Here is a 24780-nt window from a genome sequence, read left to right as displayed (position 1 = left end):
ACAAGTGCTGCTTGTTTATGTTATGAACTTATTTTGGAATCCTCGTATTCAGTTTATCTATTCAAATCTTTATGTAGTTTCAAAGCGTCTTATAAATTTGGACATAACTTATTTTACTTCTTAACACAATTACAATTTACAACCGGGTGATTAGTTTTAAAAAGAGTTACATGTCCTTCAATTATGACCCTCATTTTAAATTGTTCCCTTAACTTTTAAATATTTCAATTTCATCCATAAACTATGACTATCATTCTAGATTAGTCCTTAGACTTTTGAACGTTCCAGTTTCATCCCTAAATTATGATCTTCATTGTAAACTTGTCTCCAAACTTTTTGAACATTTCAATTTCATCCCAAATTATATGTATATACTATTCAAATCCCTTGTTAATAAAATTGTTAGGCTAAGTTATATTATTACATGTTTCAAAAAAATTAAATTTAGGTTAAAATATAGTTGCAACTAGTTACATATTAGGATGAATTTGGGGATGAAATTGGAATATTTAAAAGTTTAGGGATCAATTTAGAATGAGACTCATAGTTTGGAGATGAAATTAGAATGTTCAAAATTTTAAGGATTAATTTAGAATGAGAGTCAAAGCTTGGGGATGAAATTATAATGTTTAAAAGTTCAAGGATCAATTTAAAGTGAGAGTCATAGTTTAAGGATATATTATGCAATTATCTCTTTTAATAATTGATAAGGTCAACACGATCCAACCTTAAATATTTGTTAATTTAAAAAGGGCATAATGAAAAAATTACTCTGTAACATTTACATAAATGATTGTTTTAGTCATTATCTTTTTTTGTCAGAACATTATAACAGCTCAACGTTTTATTTTGAAATAATATATTCTTCAGTTCATGTGAGCTTGCCATGTCAATAAGAAACATTGATCGTTAGTTTATTAAAGATTTTTATTCAACCAAAATATTTTACTTAAAATGAAACTTTAAATGTTAAAATACTTCTAAAAAATAAAAAAAGTAACTATTTATATAAAAACTAGAGTAATTTTATCATTATGTTTTTAAAAAAATAGAACTAACTAGCAATTTTAATAAAACAAAGATTTCGATTACTTCGGATAATAAATGGGTTTGGTTTTAATTTTTTTATCCAATTATGTTAAAATTTTGAGTTTTTAAATTTATTTATTATAATTTAATTATATGATACGTGTATGGGAAAATATTCCGAACAAATTATTAAATATCAGTTAAAATTATGATATTTTTAGATGAGATCTTGATATTTTTGTATTAAAATATATTACTATAAAATGATTAATTGTCAATTCTCTTTCTAATTCATTTTAAAACGTTTTAACTGTACGTCATAAATACAAATATATTTGTTTTAGATAAATTATAATTTATTTTATTTTCATAATTTATTTTAAATATATTTCTAGTAATTTATCAAAATTTCAATTTTTTAAACTTATAAATAGGCATTTATCATATGTAATTTATCAGAGTATAATTCATAAATATTATATATATTTTTTTCAAAAATTAGACCAGGACCGAATATTAGTATTAATTATCGAACGGTTAAGATAAAATCGATAATCAGAACACTATGAAGCGGACCTCATGCGGTCACCCCTCCCTCTGATGACCTAAGTGCCTAAAGCAATTCAAAATTCTCCCACTTCAAGCACTCTTCAAATTGAAAATCTCGCTCACAATTTTCCCCCATAAAAGAAAAACCTCACAAACCCTAAATCAAATTTATCCATTAAAAATAAAATAAAAGAAACGGAACTAAAGCAGTGGAAGAAGAAAAGAGAAAATGTTCTCTCCAGGACTGAAACGAAGCAAATTTAGCTCCCAAAAGGAGAGAAATGTAGGGTCAAATCCAAGGGCACCAGATTCTCCAGCAACTCCACTAACAGAGAACCGTAAATCAGCTGACCAGACTTCGATTCCAGATCGCCCTAGAACAGGCACTCCCGCTCCTTGGGCACCTCGTTTGTCTGTCCTTGCTAGGTACTATTTCCACTTCTCATTTTGAAGTTTTATTCATTGAGCAAGAATCTTCTGGTTTTGAGATAGTTAGGGTTGAATTTGAATTTTAAAATCATGAGCTTGTCTTTACATTTCGCTTAAAAAAGGATTCCTGTATAAGTAATATTTTGTAGTTAGGCTTCTGGAATTAAGCTGAAGAAATGTGGGAATGTGGCAAGCAAAAATTGTAAGTGAATTGTCGAGTGTTAAGAATTGAAGGATCTGATGCTGGGCAGCTTAATAAGGCTAGTATTTGTTTCGCAGTTGAGGTTATTGCATCTTGTCACTTGTGGATGGTGCTGTGTCATTGATGCAGTGACCGCATGCAAATTGTAATCATGCTTTGTAATGTTAGGAAGTTTGAGCCTTCAAGAAAAAAAAGAAACGAGAACAGTGATTAGGGATTGGCCTCGCTCCAATGTGTTGTTTTGGTTTCTCAAGGAATTTACGTGCAGGACTCGTCAAATAATATTTCCAACCTGCTTTTATTTATCGGTTAAAATACTTTGTTTTTTCTGCAGAATGGCTTACATCACAAAATATACTACTATAATTTATGCCTTGTTTTGGTCTGATTTGGGATTATTGTTGAAACTAATGAAAAACAATAGAGGAAAAACATATGGTTAGATGTAGGTAATTTGATGGAAAGAATGCCTAAACCATAAGGGTTAATTTTAGCAACATCCAAACTTAAGAGAACAATTTCGAACTTTAACCTTCATTAACTAAAGCAATCTAAAAAATAAATAGAAAATTATATAGGACCACTGCTTCATTCGGAGTTACCTGATAAAACCCCAATAAACCTATAAAAAATTCCTTCATAAAGAAAGAAAATTGGAAATCTGCATCATAATATTTTTTTTTCATAGATTTCAAGAGTTTATATTTCACTTCCTGTTAGTAAATAGTAATATATTTAACATTTTGAGTCCTATTGCAATCAGAATTCCACCAGCAAACAAGAATGATAAAGGGGACGGAATAGATCCAATCAAGCCAGTTTTTGTTGGAGAGTTTCCACAAGTTGTTCATGATGAACAGACCAGCTTTTTGCAGAGGCGTATACCTGGTCAGTATCGCTGGCTCCTATCATTAACTATATCCAGATCTGTGCAATTCTTTTAAAATGACTAATCGGTTGCTTCCATGTGATTTGTGCCAGCTGATGTTTGTATATCAGGCGGAATGGATAAGGGAACATGCTTATCATGGATATATATGGGAACAAAATTTTTATCTGGAGTTATTTGTCATTTGCAGCTTCTAAGAAATGTGTTACTCTTGAACTTCCTTCAGATGTTTTAGGAAATGGAGTTGGTGGAAGAAATTCCTATCCCCGCAATAATTGGTTGCTTTCTGTTGTCAATTGGGATAGCACCTCGAAAGTAACAAATAGAGTTGCAAATCATCGCTATTCTGCTGGTATTGTCATGTGTAATCAGAAAACACGAGCTGTTTTATATTGGTATGACATCTTTGCAGATGTGGTACCTGCCCCTGTTACCACTTATGCATATCCAGATGAATCATGGGTGACTTCTTCACGTAATGACAGTAATGCCACCGCAAACAAACATGCAATGAGTTTTTCCGGTTCAAGTTCTTTTAACTCTTTGATTTCTTCTGCAATTCCTGGTACCCGGAATACATGTGTTGCCCTTGCATGTTGTTCCAGTGGCGAGCTTTGGCAATTTTACTGCAGCCCAAGTGGTATTCAACCAAATAAAGTACACCAGAACATACAAAGTTTGTCATCCCAAGGCCCTGGCATTGGTCAACTTGTTGGGAGCAAGGGATATCCAAGGTCAATGATATGGCGCCTTCCTAACGTTTCCATTTCCGATTCCAACCACCAATTTTTTCTACTGACAGAAAATGAAATACAATGTTTCAACATCAAGTTTTTTCCTGATTTAGATGTGTCGAAGCTTTGGTCTCAGGAAATTGTTGGTAATGATGGCGATTTGGGTATTAAGAAGGATCTGGCAGGACAGAAACGAATCTGCCTTTGGATCTGCAGGTAGATGATCATGGTAAAGTTATTACCGTTCTTGTTGCCACCTTCTGCAAGGATCGGGTTAGTAGCTCAAGTTACACTCAATATTCTCTTTTGACCATGCAATATATGTCTGAGGTGAACACCTCAGATTTTCATGAAAGGGTTTTAGAGAAAAAGGCTCCAATCCAAGTGATAATTCCTAAAGCAAGGGTAGAAGACGAGGACTTCTTATTCTCTATGAGACTTCGAGTAGGGGGCAGGCCCTCAGGATCAACAGTTGTACTTTCTGGTGAAGGGACTGCAACAGTCACCCATTATCACAGAAATTCTACTCGGCTCTATCAATTTGACTTACCTCATGATGCTGGGAAAGTTCTTGATGCTTCGGTTCTTCCGCCTACTGATGATGGGGAAGACGGTGCATGGGTTGTGCTTACTGAGAAAGCAGGGATATGGGCAATACCAGAAAAGGCTGTTTTACTTGGTGGGGTTGAACCCCCTGAACGAAGCTTGTCTCGCAAAGGGAGTTCAAACGAAGGATCTGCACTAGAAGAGAAAAGGAACCTTATGTTTGCGAGCAATATTGCTCCTAGAAGGGCTAGCTCAGATGCATGGGATGCTGGTGGTAGACAATTGACCGGTATGACTGGGATTACACGCCGAACCGCCCAAGATGAAGAATCAGAAGCTTTGCTAGGTCAATTTTTCCATGAGTTTCTGATATCTGGGAATGTTGATGGATCACTAGAAAAACTCAAGAGTTCTGGGGCATTTGAAAGGGGTGGTGAAACTAATGTCTTTGTACGGAAAAGCAAATCAATTGTTGACACCTTAGCTAAACACTGGACAACTACTAGAGGTGCTGAAATTGTTTCTATGGGTATCATATCAGCTCAACTCATGGATAAGCAGCAGAAGCATAACAAATTTCTCCAGTTTCTTGCTTTATCCAAGTGCCACGAGGAGTTATGTTCTGGACAGAGTATGATCTTGCCAGCTTTTGCTGCTGCATTTCATTCTTGAGTCATTTCATTTTCTTCCTTTTTCCTTTTTTGTTGGAATTTATTTGCATAAAACAGTATGTAGTCTCTATCATGGTACATTTAGTATAAACCCTGACTTGTAGTTTACCCTTTTGGTTGGTTTTGAACTGTTATTTAGCACATATGTTGACTTATAACATTGAGGACTTGGCTGGGCATTTCATGTTGCAATATGTAGTCAAGTTGCAGAGGTGACTCTATGTTCAGTTGTTATTAGTGTGTGGAGGATTACATTGACTTTTTGGCTGCAGTTTAGATTCTTAGCATTTCCTTGTGGTCATATTTGATTTTTGAGTAGTATCTTAGATCTTTCTATGGCTGCAATCAATTTTTTTTTCCATTGCCAGACATTCTCAGGAGTGAACCTTGTGGGCAGGTTCTTATTCTTGATGTTATATGACTGTAAAGGGGAATAATTTATTTCATGTCTATCTTGCTTTCTAATAAAACAACAGGCAAAAGAGAAACATGCCTAATTTATAACTTGTTTGGCAGGACATTCTTTGCAAATCATCTTAGAACATGGTGAAAAGCTCTCTGCAATTATTCAACTCAGGGAACTACAGAACGCGATCAGCCAAAACAGTTCCACTGGAGTTGGCTTAACTCATTCAAGTTTTGAAAATCAAGTTTCAGGAGCTCTTTGGGATCTGATTCAGTTAGTAGGGGAGAGGGCCAGGCGAAATACTGTCCTTCTGATGGACAGAGATAATGCTGAAGTGTTCTATAGTAAGGTCTCTGATCTTGAACAGGTATTTTATTGCTTAGAAAGGCATCTGGAGTATATAATCAGCATGGAGCAACCAGTTGGGCTTCAGATCCATAGGGTTTGTGAACTCTCTAATGCATGCGTTGCCCTATTTCGAGCTGCCATGGACTACAAGAATGAGTATCACCTATGGTATCCACCACCAGAGGGTTTAACACCTTGGTATTGTCAACCAGTGGTACGTAATGGGCTGTGGAGCGTTGTTTCTTTCATGTTTCAGCTGTTAAAAGAAACATCTGAACTTGATATGTCAGCAAAATCAGGATTTTATTCTCATCTGGAAGCATTGGCTGAAGTTCTTCTTGAGGCATCTAGTGGTGCTATAAATGCTAAAGTTGAGCGAGGAGAAGAACAAAAAGGTCTTCTAAATGAGTACTGGAGTAGAAGGGATGCAGTTCTTGATTCCCTTTATCAACAAGTTAAAGGTTTTGTAGAGGCTGGTTATCAGGTTAATCCTTTTTCTGCCCTGTATCGTCTTCCTCTGTTCCTGGTTGTCCAGTTGCATGAATCCTTGAAGTGTTTATTCCATGCAGGACTTAGCTGACAACCCAGAAGAGAGCCAAGAAGAAATCCTTAAAAAACTATCTTCAAGCCTGCTGTCAATAGCAAAACGACATGAAGGCTACCAGACCATGTGGAACATATGTTGCGATCTCAATGATTCAGGATTGCTAAAAAATCTTATGGTATGGATTTGAGTATTTGCTTCGACACAGTTTTCTTGTTTAGGTTCATGGATTTTCTTGAACATATGCTATGCTATGCTGTATCCCCTCATAGGTATGAAATGGCATGCTCTGTCACTGTCCTTGCGTTATTTGCAACTTTTGGACAAATCTCTCTACAGTTTCCTAACCCGTGCTTTCTTCAAGTTGCAATAACAAATGGAACAAAGAAGTGATGTTTTGATTTTTCGTCTTGCAAGAATTTGTAAACATGTTCACTATTGCATTAATATTTCAAATTGTTGTGTTCAAGTGTTATTTTTTGTTTTTTGGGATTATTAGGGTATTTGGTGTATTGACTATTTCAAATTTAGATGCGAGTTTAGGATATGGCCTACCAGTACATATGTTACTAATTGCTTTTAATTATTGAGATATCATGAAGTATTTTGAGTGTTAAGATGTCTCTCCCATTGGTTCTCTTATCTTCCTCTCCCCTGTATTTTTAAAATTTTCATTAAATTCCTCTTCTCTTGCCCCTTTTCTGCCTCATTTTCTATTTATTATCTTTCTCCCTCCTCTTGTTGCCTCACTGCTTTCTACAGTAACTCTAGATTATGGATTATGCAGCATGAGAGCATGGGACCTAGATGTGGATTCAGTTACTTTGTGTTTAAACAACTGTATGAAAAAAAGCAATTCTCTAAGCTGCTAAGGCTTGGGGAGGAATTCCAGGAAGATCTATCCATTTTCTTAAATCATTACCAAGATCTCCTATGGCTTCATGAATTATTCCTTCATCAGTTTTCAGCAGCTTCAGAAACTCTTCATGTTTTGGCTCTTTCTCAAGACGAGGGTTCTATTTCAATCACTGAAGAGGAGATTGATTCTGACCATGCAAATCCAGTTCCAACATTGACTGACAGGAGACGACTTTTGAACCTCTCCAAGATAGCTGCCTTTGCAGGTAATCTATTTTGACATTTGTCTTTTACTTCTTGATTGCACTCTGGTTCTTATTTCCCATTGGTTTTATTCTCTGTTTCATGGGAAAATTAAATCTTTTTTCCATCATAAAACATCGCTTAGTACCTAGTAGAGGTAAATCTTGAAAAAGAAAAGAAGAGTTGAAAACAGAAAATAAGGAAATTTGATGGAGATGTTATGCAAATTGCCGTCTCATTGGTAAATATTTTCTCTTTCCTCCCTCTTTGCTTCTTTTATCATATTCCAGTTTTTAAAAGTTTGAAAACATAATTAAGGATCTCTTACTATTAGTCCTATATGACCTCTCTTCCGTTTCCCATTTATCCATTTATCCTTAATGAGCAGGTAAAGATGCCGACTCACAGGTAAAAGTGAAACGAATAGAAGCTGATTTGAAGATTTTGAGATTGCAGGTTTGTTGCATTCAACGAGAATATATATATATATATATTGTGCTTTTATCTTTAAAGTTCCGTTGTTCTCATTAATGCATGATTTTATCTTGTCATGATCTGTAGTGATTCATTTTAGCTGTTATAGTCTTATAGACCTTCTGAACGTTGGTATAATCAAGCTGAGCTGAATCAAGCTTTTCTAATGCTCAACCATTACATTATAAAAATATTATAAACTGGATCTATCTCACAAGCTATTTGAGCTAAGTATTAAAATTCAGTATTACTGACTGCTTTCTGAAGCATTTTAGGTACTCTGTATAATGAATGGAAGTGTTTGAATTGCACCAGTACACGGAAATACGTTAACCTGTTTTATTCATTTATAGTAAAGTCTGTATCCTTTTGTTGTCTTCCGCAGGAAGAAATTTTGGAAGTTCTACCTACTGATGATACAAAGCAACGTGTTGAAAAGCAGCTCCTTCGCCCCGAGGAGCTCATAGAGCTGTGTCTCAAAAGTGGAAGCAAAGAGCTAGCTCTGCAGGTTTTTGATGTATTTGCATGGACGAGCTCATCATTTAGCAAGAGCCATAGGAACCTTTTGGAAGAATGCTGGAAAAATGCTGTCGATCACGATCCTTGGAGCCAACTCTATGAAGCATCCGTATCTGAAGGTTGGAATGATGAGGAGACCGTGAAACAACTTGGCCAAACTATCCTTTTCAAGGCTTCAAATAGGTGTTATGGTCCGAAGGCAGAAACCATTGAAGACGGATTCAATGAAGTGCTGCCATTGAGACAAAAAAACGCAGAAGTAGCCGGTTTGAAGGATACACAATCATCTGTGGAGGCAATATTGATGCAACATAGGGATTTCCCATATGCTGGTAAGCTAATGCTGACTGCGATCATGCTAGGATGTGTACAAGGCGATGATGTTAAATTAGAAGAGGGGGTGTTTTCCCCAATGGTATGACAGAATATTAGTGCTAATACTGATTACACTTTGGGATTGTCTGTTACATTAGTGGTACATGTATCAGCATGTTTTTCCCCTTTTTTGGGTTCTTATTAAATGCATAAACCAAACATGCCTTCCAAAATTTTTATATATTTTATTTTACGCGTACAATAATCTCGTGCGTAGATTATCTTTCTCTAAAAGCAATGGATCAAGAGATTCCAGCCCAACGTTATTACGGCGAAAAACATCTCTCGACAAGATCTTGTAAATCCCACGTGGCAAAACAGCAGCCTCGGCATCTGTTGGAAGGAAATCAAAATGGGAATCCACATCTAATGCAACAGCCAATAGATTGTTGCTGACCTGTACATTTCCTAATCCGCATCAATCTTCTCATCTTCAATTCACCATTATAATCCAACCTCCCTTGTCATCTCAAACTCCGTATTACATTTACCACCACAATAAAAACAAACCAAAGTCTAAGGTAATGGCAACCTTTGGTATTCAACAATCCGCTTTCGCTGGCCAAACAGCTTTGAAGCCGACCAATGAGCTATTCCGAAAGGTCGGTGCCGTCGGTGGCGGCCGCGTTTCCATGCGCAGAACTGTCAAAAGTGCCCCCACCAGCATCTGGTATGTTATGTTACATCGCAATATCCCACTTATGAGCAAAAAACATTAGAGTGGATTTATTTATGTTCGTGATTACTTGAAAACAGGTACGGCCCTGACCGCCCAAAGTACTTGGGTCCATTCTCTGACCAAATCCCATCATACCTGACCGGTGAATTCCCCGGTGACTACGGGTGGGACACTGCTGGATTATCGGCTGACCCGGAGACATTTGCTAAGAACCGTGAGCTTGAGGTGATCCACTGCAGGTGGGCTATGCTCGGTGCCCTTGGCTGTGTTTTCCCCGAAATTCTTTCGAAGAATGGTGTCAAGTTTGGAGAGGCTGTCTGGTTCAAGGCTGGTTCCCAAATCTTCTCCGAGGGTGGCCTCGACTACCTCGGCAACCCGAACCTCATCCATGCTCAGAGCATCCTTGCAATCTGGGCTTGCCAAGTTGTGCTCATGGGATTTGTTGAAGGATACAGAGTTGGTGGTGGACCACTCGGTGAAGGACTTGATCCGATTTACCCGGGTGGTGCTTTTGACCCACTTGGATTGGCGGATGACCCTGATGCCTTCGCGGAATTGAAGGTTAAGGAGATCAAGAATGGCCGCCTGGCAATGTTCTCCATGTTTGGATTCTTCGTCCAGGCTATCGTCACCGGAAAGGGTCCCATTGAGAACCTTTCCGACCACGTTGCTGATCCAGTGACCAACAATGCATGGGCTTATGCAACTAACTTTGTCCCCGGAAAATGAACAACTTAGATAGATTCGTAGATGTGCCTTTGAAAGCTGTAATATTAATCACTATTCACTATGTATGTGCTATCTGTTGTAGCAAAACTTGAGTACTGATGTAATTTCACTGCTTATCTTTGCAGCTTTTGCATCATTAATGCCTGATCTTCTGTTCCTGAAAAAGAATTTTCATAATATCCTTACAATATGGGTTTTCTGCAGCACATAAGATAAACAACAATGGCATATATGTGCGTGTGTATATATAAATGCGGCTGGTTAATTTCCTGTCATTTCTGTAAACCCTCGAAAGTGATGATGTACACCATACATGAGGATCTAATACCTTTGTTTTTGGTGGACTTAAAATGATGAAAGCTGCTAATGTTCTCCTGCAGAAATTCTGCGCCCAAATATTTTAGAGAACAATTCAGTGGAACCAGAAACTTTGAAAATTATTCCTTCGGATCCTCTGTTTTTTCCGGTCGAAAACAATGAAATAAAATAAATGTGAGAGTTGAAATCAAATAGAAAAAAAATAATGGACAGATGCATTCGAAAAGTGCCAGTGAACGCACCAACCAAGCACCATCTTTCGGAAGCTAACTTGCATTTTTAAAGACAAGCTAACACTTGATTACCTAATCATATATTCCCCATCAATGCTTGCTTCCAAATACTACTCCCAAATCGCATTTGGACTGAATTAAACAAACTGGCTTTTGCCTACCTACACTAGCCCCCACACTCTTCTACTTGGATTTTGCTTCACAGCAGCCGATTCTCCTTTACATTACATCACCCGCAATCATTTCGTATGACAACAAAATACTATACATTATGCTATTGTAAACCCCATTTTACTTTACAGGCATAATGTATAGTATCGTGATCAGCTGTTGCCTATAAATACATCTATAATCTCCTTCAAGCACCAACAATTTTCACAAACCAATCGAGTAAGCAATTGTGCTCCCACAAGGGATAGAGGTTTTTCCTGTAATGAGTAGGCAAGGTGGTGATCCTACTATGGTTAGTTCCTCGATTGCACTTTTGCAAGAAAGGTTTAGGCAGCTGCAGAAGGTTAGAGAAAAGAGAGAAGAGAAAGAGCTTCTGAAGCTATTCTCTGAGCCTGACCGCGCCAAGTCGATCAAACGCTGTGAGCCTAATGGATTGTTATCGACCTTCGAACCCGAGGTGGCTTTACCTTCTAGGCAACCCCAGCAGGATTCACTCGCTCTTGGACTTAACTCACTGAGCAGGCAAACCGATTTCAGAGCCATGGGAATCCCAGCATCAACGAGCTTATGGCGTAACACTGCAGCAACTTCAAGCACCTCAACATATTATGAGAACTCTGATGTTGATACCTCTCTTCATTTGTAGATGAAATTTTTAGTATGTCTCATAATCTCTATGTTAATCTACCTACTCTCACTTTCCTCTTGTTTTTTTGCTCTGTAAGACTGGAAGGGTAATATAGCTATATATTTACTGATAATATACGATTCCGGGTACATCTTCAGTTTGTTCTTTATCATATTTAAGTGTCCAAAACTTATCTTCATCATTAAGAATTAACCGATGTTCAATCCAGAAGCAGCAAGAATCTCAAATATTGCCACTTAAAAGTTATAATGGAAGATGTCAAATTCTCAATCCATGTATCCCTATAACAGGCTGCTTCATTACAAAAATAAAGGTGTTTTCCATCTGATTCTCAGGATTCTGCAAACATTTACAAGCAGGGAGTTTCAGGTTCAAGAAATCTGTCTAATTGATGAAGGAGGTTTTCTTTTTTCATAAGAAAGACGTTTGTTTGTAGTATAATGTGGAGCTTGCTTGTGGTGTAGTGGCTTGAAACTGTTGGAAAAATTGTGCTAAATTGGAAACTTTGAGCTATATTTTCAATAGGTAAAGATGCAGATTTGAATAATGAATTTATTGATTTATATTTTACTTCATGAGATCTTTATAACGGTATCTGATATGCTCAAAACGGCTGAACGATGAATAAGAAACCAATGCTCAAAGTAGATTATGTGTGAATTGTGTAAGGAAATTAGAAAAAAACTCGCATCTCACGTTGATAGGATAACAAGCATAAGAAATATTTATATACACCAATCCACATGTGAATTGTGCTAGCTGATCATCTCGTTGTTGTGTCCTATGAGATAGAAAACCAACTATCTTGAGCATGAGTGGTCGCAAATCTATGTTAAATAAACCGGTAGCTACAACCCTCAATTTGTTTTCAATCTATTAACCTGTCAAAAACCAAATTTTTATTTCTAAACTGTTGTATTCGATTATTAATAATATATATTATAATTGAAACAGAAACACAGGGTTTGGTTGTCGCTTCACATAGTTGAGTGTTCTTTTGTTGCTTGTAAGGTTGGTTGATGCAGCCGATCTTCCGATGTTGCGTTCTTTTTTCTTGTTTGACTCTGTGTGAGTGTGTCTTTCTCATTGTTTTTGCTGCGATGGAAACTTTATCACTCCTTCATGGCATGATTCATACCTACTTTTGTGGTATGAAGTTCAGAGTTGTTGTTTTCGTCGCTAAGACTTTTAGATTTGGAAACAAGCATTCGCATTCATCTCCATTTTTTGTATCATTGCTACCGTCACTATTACTAAATCACGCCGATTGGGTTGCGATCCTACCAATAGTTTTTTAGCTGCTTGCTTCGTATCATTTAATCAAAAGGTCAAGGCTTTGTAGAAAGAAAAAAAAATTATGAATGGGCCTAAGCCCATTCTAATCATCTTTTTTTTTTATTATTATTATTTGAGTTAATTTTGTAAACAGCACACAACGTAGACCCTAACGAACCCAATTTCCGCCATCAGTCTCTAAGAATGCGTTTGGTTCACGAAATATAAGATTACCACTGAGAATGTAAGATTACCAGGGAATAGGATTACTGAGAATGTTGTATTTTGTGTTTGGTTGGCTTAGCAGGAATGTAAGATTACCGTGTTTGGTTAAAGGAATAAAAGATTATTAGAATGTATATTTAATCAAATTGTCCATATTATATATTTGTTTAATATTACATGTTTGAAAATATTTATATTTTTTCTTTAAAAATTTAAATTCATAATATTTATATAATTTTTTTACAAAATTAAAAATATAAAAAAAATTAATGAAAGGGTAAAATTTTATTTTAATCCCTGAACTTTATATAAAATTTTAATTATAGATTTTTTTTTGTAAATCTAAAATAATTTAAAGATAAATTTGTAATTTAACATTCGTATAAATTTTATTATTCAATGACAGAAAAATGATATTTTTGAAAAAAAAAAATTAAAGACATTTTAGTCCAAAACACTGGTAATCCAATAATACCTAAGGAAAGGGAGGTAACGACATTCCCAGTAATATATCTAAAAAATTCACTATTGATAATCTTACATTACTGAGAATGAGATTTTCGAACTAATCAAATGCTCATATTCCCCTATCCAAACACCCCCTAACTGTTTTAAGCTATCTCCAGAAGCTTCCGAAAGGGAAAAAACCCTACTAAAACCCTCGCGCTATAATTTTCATTTAGCTGAGCCTTAATCCTCATCGCACCAATTCTAAACTTTCCTGAAACTCGCTCGCGTCTATCACCTAATCCTTAATGATGCATCGCCTCTCCCGGCGCTCGGTCTCCACCGCCCTCCGCGCCCCTGCTACTCGTTACCGGGTCGCCGTAGCTGCTCCAATCGCCTTCTCCATTCCCATCCCTGTCTCGGTACTCTCTTCCTCTCATTTCTCACTTGTCTAAAAATCTTCGTTCCGTTTGATTGCTACTAAAGGAAAAGTATTTTATCTTTATTGTTTTGTTCCGTGAGTGAGGATTAGTGGGAATCAATGCAAAATTTGAGCTTTTAAAGCATTTTTCTTTACATGTATCCGATTTTTCTTTCTCGATAATGGTTACGTAACTTGTTATTTTTATTTATTTATTATAATATAATTTGTTATTCTAATAGTTTTATCTAATTAGTATTTTATTGGATCGTGACTCGTGAGTAGGCAGAGGGTGGTGATAATAACATTAGGTGGTACTCGACAATAACAGGAGGGAAATGTAACAGGGCCAGATATTCAGCTCAATTGAACTTGAAAAATGATTTGATTTTGGGAAGCCGATATGAGTCAACCGCAACTGCATCTGATTCAGGAAATCCACCTCCACCTGAGAAATATGAGTATCAAGCTGAGGTATGTTATGGCCCTGACTTGAATAAATTTCTTATTTAGAGTTTTGATGAGTTTTATTTATGATGTTACTGTTCCATACACGTTGGCAGGTTAGTCGTCTCATGGATCTTATTGTCAACAGCTTGTACAGCAACAAAGAGGTGTTTCTTCGGGAGCTTATCAGGCATGTTTTGAGAATTCATCCGCTCATCCTTGGATTATTAAAATATGATGATTTCACAGTGACAATAAGCTTTTCAAAATTATTTGACTTATGGTTTTTCGAACATGAGGAACAAACTGAAATTTTAACTTCTTACATTTTAGATAGGCCAATCAGTTCATACTCTTAGCATATATTGTTACCTGCTTCCCTGCTGGATGAAATCCAAGATAACTATGTATGGTAGAGTCAATTTTTTTTAAATTGATTTGAAGAGATGCCAGTAATGCTTGGATAATACAGAGTAGTCTTTACAATAATTGATCTTTAAGCTAAATTTTGTAAGAGCCTGCCTAATTCCATTATGTGATGTTTTGGATCCTTAATTTTTTTTTCTTTCTTTTTTTTTTCTTTTTGGTTTCTGCAGTAATGCAAGCGATGCCTTGGACAAGTTACGGTATCTAAGTGTTACCGATTCTCAGCTTTTAAAGGAAGCTGTTGATCTTGACATTCGTATCCAAACTGATCAAGACAATGGGATAATAACAATTACGTAAGTATATGAGCTGTAAGGTGCTTTGGTTGCGGAATTGTTTTTAGCAAGACACATTTTCTCACTTTGTTTTCTACAGTGACTCAGGCATTGGTATGACAAGACAAGAACTTGTTGATTGTCTTGGAACAATTGCACAGAGTGGAACTGCTAAGTTCTTGAAGGCTGTGAAGGTCTAATAATTATGCTAACAATCATTTTCTGATTCTAGGGTTACATGATATGTGCTTTAACAAAATTTACAATTCTGCAGGAAAGCAAAGATGCTGGTACAGACAACAACTTGATCGGTCAGTTTGGTGTTGGTTTCTATTCAACATTTTTGGTTTCTGACAAGGTATTAATTACTTGTCATTTTAGTTCTCATGAATTAAGAAATTCCTGTAGTAGCAGTTGCTCATGTAGTTTATTGTAATTCTAGGTAGTTGTCTCAACAAAGAGTCCGAAATCTGATAAACAATATGTATGGGAAGGAGAGGCAAATGCAAGCTCCTATACTATTCAGGAGGAGACAAATCCAGAGAATCTTATTCCTCGAGGAACACGCCTTACTCTGTATCTTAAGGTTTCTTAAATAACAAAGAATATTTTAGTACCTATATTTGTTATAGTAACTTGAATTTATCTCTTGTCATTGTTGTCTGTGTGCTTTCAGCATGATGACAAAGGATTTGCCCATCCAGAACGGATTCAAAAGCTTGTGAAGAACTATTCACAGTTTGTTTCTTTCCCAATTTACACATGGCAGGAGAAGGGAATCACTAAAGAGGTCTTTCAACATGATATCAACATTTGCCTTTTTTCTTGACAAAAGGTATCGACTTGTTTATGGGATAACTAACCTGTTACGCTTTGCTCATCACAGGTCGAAGTTGATGAGGACCCAGTTGAATCCAAAGAGACTGGTCAAGATGGAAACGTTGAGGTGGTTACCTTTATGTAGTTTTGTCATCATCTATAGGCTCATTTGCAACATGCATGTGATTGATTGTTTTTCGAATTTGATGTAACAGAAAAAGAAGAAAACAAAAAAAGTTGTGGAGAGGTACTGGGATTGGGAGCTTACGAATGAAACTCAACCTATTTGGGTGAGTTGTTAAGTTTTGGTTTAGAATTGCTCTAGTTTCAATTGTGTATTTCTAAAGTTCTATATGTGATGCTATTACTATCTTTATCTTTACAGCTTCGTAATCCTAAAGAGGTGATGACAGAGGAATACAATGAGTTCTACAAGAAAACTTTTAATGAATACTCAGATCCATTAGCATCATCACACTTTACAACTGAGGTAATGACATTGTTTAGTGGGAACTGGGAAGTTATTTAAATCAACTTCGGGAACACTCTGCACTTTCTTTGGATTCAATTAACACGGGCCTTACATCACTCCTCAAGTTAAACATTGGCTTTGCAGGGTGAGGTGGAGTTTCGTTCTGTACTTTATGTCCCAGCCATTTCTCCAATGGGAAAGGATGATATAACCAATTCCAAGACAAAGAATATTAGACTTTATGTTAAAAGAGTCTTCATTTCGGATGATTTTGATGGTGAATTGGTAATAACATGTCATTCCTTTATACATTTGAGTAATATGATTGATTCAAATGTAATCCGACATGTGCAAACCTTGTATTGTTTTGGTTAAATAGTTCCCTCGATATTTAAGCTTTGTCAAGGGTGTTGTGGACTCAAATGACCTCCCGCTTAATGTATCACGTGAGATTCTTCAAGAAAGTCGCATTGTATGTACTATTTTCCCTATAATTCTTGTTAGATACTGAAATAGTTACTTATTTTTCTTAGTTAAGATTCTTCTGACTGTAACTTTGTGTTTCTATTGAAGGTCCGAATAATGAAGAAACGTTTGGTTCGAAAAACCTTCGATATGATTCTGGGAATATCAATGAGTGAAAATAAAGGAGTATGTATCATATTTTCCCTTTTCTTCTCATCTTCTGCCTCCTTTTCTCTCTCCATCTCTTTTGCAACGTTGGAATTATATTTACCGTAGGACTGAAATAATGCCTTGCTAATACCAAGTTTACATTTTTTATTTTTGTGAGCTAACGAGGCCTTTCTTTCCTATCAAAAAAAAATTTTTTTGTGAGCTAATGAGAATTTATCAGCATGTTATGCTATTTTGCTTTAGCGTGCTAAAATCTGCTTGCATTGTAGGACTATGAGACATTCTGGGAGAATTTTGGAAAACATTTGAAACTGGGATGCATAGAAGATCGTGAAAATCACAAGCGTCTTGCACCGTTGCTCAGATTCTTCTCTTCCCAAAGTGAGGATGAGATGATAAGTTTGGATGAATATGTCGAGAATATGAAGCCTGAGCAGAAGGATATCTATTACATTGCTGCCGACAGCATTAGCAGTGCTCGAAATGCACCTTTCCTGGAGAGACTTCTTGAGAAGGATCTTGAAGTATATCTTTCTTCATTGAATATTGAAATCTATACTGACTAAATTGATCATGAGGCTTCATTCTCAATGATATTTTTTTGGTGCCATCTTCTAGGTGCTCTACTTGGTAGACCCCATTGATGAAGTTGCCATTCAAAGTCTGAAATCTTACAAGGAGAAGAATTTTGTAGATATTAGCAAAGAAGATATGGACATAGGTTAGTCTGTGGGTTCTTAGTCTCATGAAGTTTACATTTATAATAATTGGCTAACTAAAGCCTTTTATTCTTGCTTTTACTGGCTTAATTTGGTCAGTTCCTTGGCAGTTAGAAGGATAATTAGGTTAGTGCAAGTCATGGTTTACCCATATATTTAATATTTTTGTTCGTCTCAATCTGTAGGCGATAAGAATGAGGAAAAAGAGAAAGTAACCAAAGAGGAATTTAGCAAAACTTGTGATTGGATCAAGAAACGTTTGGGTGAAAAAGTTGCCAATGTTAATATCTCAAACCGTCTGAGTTCATCACCCTGTGTTTTGGTATCAGGGAAGTTTGGCTGGTCTGCCAACATGGAGAGGTGAATATCCTCTTGTTCCTCTACTTTTTTCTATAAGTTAGCATTGGTTAACATGAATATAATTCTTTCACAGACTCATGAAGGCACAGACTGTTGGTGACACCTCTACTTTAGAGTTCATGAAGGGGAGAAGGGTGTTTGAGATCAACCCTGAGCATCCAATCATTAGAGAACTGAATGTACGTTGACGAACATTAAACTTAACCTCTACCCCTTTCATTATCATTTTATGAAACTTGTTATACTCTCTCTGCAGGCTGCATTCAGGAGTAACCCAGATGATGAAGATGCCTTGAGAGCTATAGATCTTTTGTATGATGCAGCACTTGTTTCTAGCGGTTACACTGTAAGTTTTCCTCATTATTTTCGGACGATAATATTACATCGTGTCAATTTAGTAAGTTGATCATCAGAAACATGTCACACTTAATTGTGAATGTGTTGATACTCATATTGCATTGTGATGTTGCAATCATCTTGATGTCATTTATGCAGCCTGACAATCCAGCGCAGCTAAGTGGTAAGATATATGAGATGATGGGAATGGCTATTTCGGGTAAATGGTCGGCATTTGACGTCCAGCACTCAGCATCACATACTCCCCAAGCAGAGACATTGGAAGCTGAAGTGGTTGAGCCTGTCCAAGCTGGTGGTCAAAAATGAAAACTGCATGCTGTGTTTTGAACATGGCTCCGTTTGCACATACTATATGTTGAGCAAATATTTCATGGGTTTCCTTAGCAAGTACCGGAGATGTAATGTCAGGGCTTTTTAAAAAAAATGCAATGTAGTGATAAAGTTATGCCATTGGGAGGGGGAGAGTAGAAGTGGTTAAACAAATTGCGAACCCATTGGGAGTGGGAGAGTAGAAGTGGTTAAACAAATCGCGAACCTCCTTTAGTTTTAATTTATTTATTTTTCAGAAGGCAATTACATTCTGGTATCAGTTTCTGATTTAGGTGTTGTTCATCGTGGAGATCTTTACTTAATTTGGCTCGAATTTTGACCTACGTAAAAATGTAAAATTTTTCCTTCTGCTTTCTGCTCTTTTATAAATAAAGGGTGTTGTCAGTAAGACCGAGAAGTTCATGACTTAGCCTAGGGAAGATAACCATTAAGGTTGCATCGTCCGGATCAAATTACTGGTACTTGGACCTAGCGGACTTCACTGCTACTGGGATACTCGCAAAGGTTGCTAAAGGCAGGCAGCTCAGGTCATATTGGTCAGGCTGCCCTTATTCGATCACCGGTACTCAAATGGAATTAGAATGCTACGAAAAATAAGTACATTTTCTATCTACACTAACTTAAAATTGTAATTTTTTTGTCAAATTAGCTCAAATGTATGGAAACCCTATTTTAAAATTTGATTGTATTTTAATCTTAAAACTGTCTTTGCCCTTCAACTTAAGTTTTACGTGGATTTATGTACTGTAGTTTGCTTAAACTGATTACTTGGTTGGAAGTTCTGAAGCTGGAGAACCGGACTTGTGTAAATCCTATTTTGCCGCTAAAACTACCTTATCAAGTCGCGGTGATTGTTTCTGGTGTCTGCTGCCCAGAGGTATGACTTGTTAACATGGTTTCTTGCATCTCAGACATACAGAGATACGTGCTCATTGCACATGTTTATGTATTTTTAATCATCGTTATATTACTTGACATATTGAATTAAGAGTGTCTAAATCAACTATTCAAAGAATCAGAGAAAATTTAAGTTGTGAAATTGAGATACATATCAATTTGCATTTATTTATAATCTATGAAACATGTAAAGCTTATAATATAATATAAAAAAATATAAGTTTATTCATCGTCGATGATGGATTTTTAATAATCCAAAATTAAATAAGAATCTAAGATAAAGTCGCATCACCTCTTCAGAATTCAATTTATATTTAACAAATTTATAAAATAAATTATTGAGATATTTATTTTATTATTATATATTTTAATTACATTTATTTTAATAAAACTTTAATTTTTAGCTTTTTAATTTTTTTAATCTTGATGTGAATAGTTATTGGGGAATTGTAAAATGTATGGGCTAGGTCAGAAAGCCCAAGAAGGGTTTCTCTTTGTGCCTGCATCTCTTAAAAGTTTAAACCCTACTTAAAACCCTTATTCTCAGCGGCACAGAAATTTTCCCAGCGCCAAACGCACCTCACTACCAAATGAATTACCGATTCCAAAACCTCCTAGGTGCCCCTTACCGCGGCGGTAATGCCGTCGTAACACAAAACACCAACCTAATCTCCCCCGTGGGTAACCGCATCTCCGTCACCGACCTTGTCAAATCCCAAACCATAACCCTACCCGTCCAAGCCTCCAGCAACATCCGCCGCATCGCCGCTTCACCCGACGGCGTTTTTCTCCTCACCGTTGACGACAACAATCGTTGTCTCTTCATCAACCTCCCTCGGAGAGTGGTGTTGCACCGCATAACGTTCAAGCATACCGTAAATGCCGTCAAGTTTAGCCCCAATGGGAAATATATTGCTGTTGCGGCAGGTAAATTGTTGCAAATATGGAAATCTCCTGGGTATAGGAGGGAAGTTTTTGGGTTTGAATTGGTTCGAACTTTTGCTGATTGTAACGATAAGATATTGACAATTGATTGGGATAATAAATCAAAATATTTGATTGTTGGGTCCAAAGATTTGACTGGGAGGTTGTTTTTTGTGGATAAGATAAAGGGTAGCTATAAAAAACCTTTTTTATTTCTCGGTCATAGAGAATCCGTTGTTGGTTGTTTCTTTGGTGTTGAGAAAAAGAGTAACAAGGTTGATAAAGCATATACTATTGCTCGTGATGGTTTTATTTTCAGTTGGGGTTATAGTGGCAATGGTGGTAATCATGATATTGGAGATGATGGTCTGGAAGATGAGGAGCCAAAGTCTCCGGGAACGCCGGATAGGGATGGAGAAGGTGGGGAAGGCAGTGTGAAGAAAAGGAAGGATTTTGATGGTAAAGAAAGTTGTTTTGGTGAAGGGTATTTGAGTGGAGGCAAATGGGAATTGTTAAGGAAAGATTGTTTTATGCAGGCTCCTGCAAAATTGACCACCTGTGATTATCATAGGGGACTTGATCTTGTTGTGGTGGGATTCTCGAATGGGGTTTTTGGATTATATCAAATGCCGGATTTCGTGTGCATGCATTTGCTGTCCATATCAAGAGAGAAGCTTACTACGGCTGTGTTCAATGACCTTGGAAATTGGTTGACATTTGGCTGTGCAAAGTTGGGGCAGTTGCTGGTGTGGGAGTGGCGGTCAGAGAGTTATATATTGAAGCAACAGGGACACTACTTTGATGTGAATACTCTTGCCTATTCGCCAGATTCACAGCTCTTGGCGACTGGCGCCAATGATAATAAAGTGAAGGTAAATGAATGTTTGAGAGATGTTTTGAGGGTTTAGATCTTACCTCGGCTTTGTATTTTCATGGTTATGGTTATCAACTTTTAAGAATCTTGTGCTAATGTTCTATGTTATTGTGAACTACATATTTTCTCAATGCTGCTTTTCCTCTCATATTTCTCATTAATGCCTGAAATTTTAGACTTCTCTTGTCATAGGTATGGACTGTTTCATCAGGCTTTTGCTTTGTAACATTCACTGAACATACTAATGCGGTTACTGCACTCCATTTTATGGCTAATAACCATTGCCTCTTAAGTGCATCTTTGGATGGGACTGTTCGTGCATGGGACCTGCTGCGCTATCGAAATTTTAGAACATTTACTACACCTTCTTCTAGGCAGTTTGTTTCTTTGGCAGCTGATCAAAGTGGAGAAGTGATTTGTGCTGGAACTCTAGATTCGTTTGAGGTAAGTTGGCTAATGCTCTTTGATTTAAACATTTCCATATTGATCGCATTTCATGATTTTTTTTCATTGTCATCTGTTACAGATTTTCGTTTGGTCAATGAAGACGGCTCGTTTATTGGATGTTCTTAGTGGTCATGAAGGTCCAGTTCATGGGTTGATGTTTTCTCCGACAAATGTGAGCTAACTTATCTTCACCTGTTTTCTGTGTGTTCGGTTTGTTTAAGTTTCCATTTATCTTCAGTTTTCATCGGTTCTATTCTTTATTCAATGTTGCCTTCTAATATTTCCTATCAACTATTCTTCATCTACCTTCATCTGGCTTAATGTATGTTGTGCATCTCTGATCTTTGAGTTGAGTCATATCTATTGATTTGATTTGTATATTTTTAGGCAATATTAGCTTCATCATCATGGGACAAAACTGTTCGGTTATGGGATGTATTTGAAGGAAAAGGTGCTGTTGAAACATTTCATCACACACATGATGTTCTGACCACTACTTACCGACCAGATGGAAAACAACTGGTTTGCAGCACATTAGACGGACAGATTCACTTTTGGGACCCTATTGATGGGACGTTAATGTGCTCCATTGAAGGCCGTAGGGATATAGCTGGAGGACGACTCATGACTGATAGACGATCCGCTGCTAACTCAAGTTCAGGAAAGTGCTTCACGACCTTATGTTACTCTGCTGATGGGAGTTACATCTTAGCTGGGGGAAATAGCAGATACATCTGTATGTATGATGTTGCAGATCAGGTAAAAGTTTATAAGTACATCTTAGTTCTCTGGATAGATAGTAAGTGATGTACTTTAATTTGAAATCTAAACCATAATATACAGCCATAAGATGCCCTCTGGCCTTTGTTACTCTCCTTCCATCAAACCCCTGAAAAAAAGAAAGTGAACATGAGATGCCCCTCTTATTTTTTTCATCCATTGCTTATTCGGGACTAGTAGGATGAATTTGCATGACAATCTGGTTTTAAATGAAACCGTAGATTTAATATCCTAATGCTTGACTTGAGTTGTTTCCTAGCTTAATTGAGCTTTTTAATCCAAGATATATTTTTCAGTTTGAACCCAAGCTTTAAGCATAAATAAAGCTTTAGTATCCTAATGATTTAGTTTTTACCAAGTAAATGAGCTTAATCAAGTGAGCCTGAATAAACTATTTATCTCAAATCAAGCCTTAGGTTTAAAAGTGAAATTCAATAAGGCTTTAGCTTCTTACAACAAGCTTGTTTGGCTTGATTACATCCTACTTGTACCATGTTCCTGTTTTACAAACTTCTTTCTTCTCTTGTTCAAGACTTGTAATATGCTTTACCCTCATCTTTTCCATCTGAAACCAGGTTCTACTTCGACGATTTCAAATAACTCACAACCTCTCTTTGGATGGAGTTCTCGACTTCTTGAACTCAAAAAACATGTCAGAAGCTGGTCCATTGAATTTAATTGATGATGATAACAGTGATACAGAAGAAGGTATTGACAAACAAACCCGAGGAAATATGGGATATAATCTTCCTGGATCCATGCCTAATAATGGTAGGTCTGTCATCCAAACGAAATCCCTTACAATTGCACCAACAGGACGAAGTTTTTCAGCAGCAACAACAGAAGGTGTTCTTGTTTTTTCAATTGATGACTCATTTATCTTCGATCCCACGGATCTTGACATCGATGTTACACCTGAGGTACTTTCCTAATCTAGATCTTTGAGTTGTACAAAATTTACCAATATCAATTAATTTTCATCGTTTTGTAGGCCATAGATGCAGCACTTGATGAAGATCAGCCAAGTCGAGCTTTAACTCTTAGCTTGCGCTTAAACGAAGATACACTAATTAAAAGGTGTATTTTCTCCGTCAGTCCTGTAGATGTTCCAGCTGTTGTTTCATCAATCCCTTACAGATACTTGCAAAGATTAATAGAGGCATTAACGGACCTTCTTGAAAGGTGCCCACACTTAGAGTTTGTACTTCGATGGTGTCAGGTAGGCTTCAGTTGTTTTTTGGATAATATGATTGTTTTTGTTTTGCTGTTGACCTGGTTCTGGTTGTTCTACCACAGGAGCTCTGCAAACTTCATGGTAACTCTATTCAGCAGAATTCCAGAAACCTTCAACCTGTTTTGAAATCATTACAGAAGGCAATCACCAGAATTCATCAGGATTTGGCCGATACATGTGCTTCAAATGAATACATGCTTCGATATTTATGCTCTGTTAGCCACAAGAGATGAACGGAGTGTACTTCAATTGGCCGTAACTTTGTTGAAAGAAATTTTTTGGAGGAAAGGTATTTACTGCTCGTCTGGTTCTAAAATGGACCCTGATAGCATTAGTTAGCTGAGGAGCATACATGCTATGGTCGGATACATTTGACGTATATGCAGATATGTCGGATGATCGATGGCATTCCGATCAAACGAGATGCCAATTTTTGTTCTTATATGTTTAGAAAAATCAGAAACAAACTCACTTATTTTTCAGATGATATCGTCAAGTGTGTACTGCTTTCTAATTTCATTCTATTGCTGCAGTAACAAAAAAATGTATTGTTTTGTTGTCTCTGTCAACCAATCTTTCATTCGTAATTTACGTATTCGCTAACAATCAATAATTGACAGTGAGACAGATCTTTAAAAAAATTTGAGAAAATATATTTTTAAAAAAGGAAAATTAAGAGATTTATGAAAGTGTGTAAACGACATCATTTCGGTAAAAGAAAATTATAACTGTTACCAAATTAATAAAATATAAAATTTTACAGTCCGGTCACTATAGTCGGGTGATAATGGCTGTAGTTTACCTTCTTTTCGCTAGGCAT

At 36.6% G+C, this 24780-nt stretch overlaps 4 protein-coding genes across 4 annotated transcripts; all 4 read left to right on the top strand.

Annotated features, from left to right (window-relative positions):
• Positions 1-1705: 1705 nt before the first annotated feature.
• On the top strand, positions 1706-8942 carry LOC120127072 (nuclear pore complex protein NUP133-like). Its single transcript, XM_039145077.1, is given in 10 exon segments — positions 1706-2004; positions 2973-3097; positions 3191-3244; positions 3247-4029; positions 4032-5009; positions 5566-6287; positions 6373-6525; positions 7135-7471; positions 7837-7904; positions 8308-8942. Coding segments are annotated over 10 exon segments (3972 nt in total). The 5' UTR covers positions 1706-1807; the 3' UTR covers positions 8863-8942.
• Positions 8943-9313: 371 nt separating this feature from the next.
• LOC120127074 (chlorophyll a-b binding protein 151, chloroplastic-like) lies at positions 9314-10344 on the top strand. Its single transcript, XM_039145078.1, has 2 exons — positions 9314-9486; positions 9573-10344. The coding sequence occupies exons 1-2, from the start codon at positions 9341-9343 to the stop codon at positions 10222-10224; spliced, it is 798 nt and encodes a 265-aa protein (XP_039001009.1). The 5' UTR covers positions 9314-9340; the 3' UTR covers positions 10225-10344.
• A 3434-nt stretch (positions 10345-13778) lies between these two features.
• On the top strand, positions 13779-19075 carry LOC120126911 (heat shock protein 90-6, mitochondrial-like). Its single transcript, XM_039144951.1, has 20 exons — positions 13779-13964; positions 14249-14437; positions 14527-14600; positions 15007-15132; positions 15212-15305; positions 15386-15469; positions 15554-15697; positions 15788-15901; positions 15998-16057; positions 16146-16220; positions 16316-16420; positions 16547-16687; positions 16782-16874; positions 16976-17053; positions 17308-17562; positions 17657-17759; positions 17943-18117; positions 18191-18296; positions 18374-18463; positions 18613-19075. Exons 1-20 carry the CDS (start codon positions 13851-13853, stop codon positions 18778-18780), a joined length of 2388 nt encoding a protein of 795 aa, XP_039000882.1. The 5' UTR covers positions 13779-13850; the 3' UTR covers positions 18781-19075.
• A 1184-nt stretch (positions 19076-20259) lies between these two features.
• LOC120127171 (periodic tryptophan protein 2-like) lies at positions 20260-24364 on the top strand. Its single transcript, XM_039145157.1, has 7 exons — positions 20260-21497; positions 21692-21943; positions 22026-22118; positions 22334-22705; positions 23302-23646; positions 23718-23945; positions 24023-24364. Exons 1-7 carry the CDS (start codon positions 20292-20294, stop codon positions 24191-24193), a joined length of 2667 nt encoding a protein of 888 aa, XP_039001088.1. The 5' UTR covers positions 20260-20291; the 3' UTR covers positions 24194-24364.
• Positions 24365-24780: the final 416 nt, after the last annotated feature.

This window comes from Hibiscus syriacus, unplaced genomic scaffold (genome assembly GCF_006381635.1).
Source record: "Hibiscus syriacus cultivar Baekdansim isolate YM2019G1 unplaced genomic scaffold, ASM638163v2 tig00110462_pilon, whole genome shotgun sequence".
Lineage (NCBI taxonomy): Eukaryota > Viridiplantae > Streptophyta > Magnoliopsida > Malvales > Malvaceae > Hibiscus > Hibiscus syriacus.
This window is presented reverse-complemented; position numbering and strand designations above follow the sequence as displayed.

Bases quoted from the DNA above. Each gene is read 5' to 3' on its own strand.
- LOC120127074 (XM_039145078.1), top strand. From the start codon at position 9,341: ATGGCAACCTTTGGTATTCAACAATCCGCTTTCGCTGGCCAAACAGCT. The intron at 9,487-9,572 runs GTATGTTATGTT...ACTTGAAAACAG, and splicing joins AGTGCCCCCACCAGCATCTG to GTACGGCCCTGACCGCCCAA.
- LOC120127171 (XM_039145157.1), top strand. From the start codon at position 20,292: ATGAATTACCGATTCCAAAACCTCCTAGGTGCCCCTTACCGCGGCGGT. The intron at 21,498-21,691 runs GTAAATGAATGT...CTCTTGTCATAG, and splicing joins CCAATGATAATAAAGTGAAG to GTATGGACTGTTTCATCAGG. The intron at 23,946-24,022 runs GTAGGCTTCAGT...GTTCTACCACAG, and splicing joins TTGTACTTCGATGGTGTCAG to GAGCTCTGCAAACTTCATGG.
- LOC120126911 (XM_039144951.1), top strand. From the start codon at position 13,851: ATGATGCATCGCCTCTCCCGGCGCTCGGTCTCCACCGCCCTCCGCGCC. The intron at 14,601-15,006 runs GCATGTTTTGAG...TGGTTTCTGCAG, and splicing joins TTTCTTCGGGAGCTTATCAG to TAATGCAAGCGATGCCTTGG. The intron at 15,133-15,211 runs GTAAGTATATGA...TGTTTTCTACAG, and splicing joins AATGGGATAATAACAATTAC to TGACTCAGGCATTGGTATGA.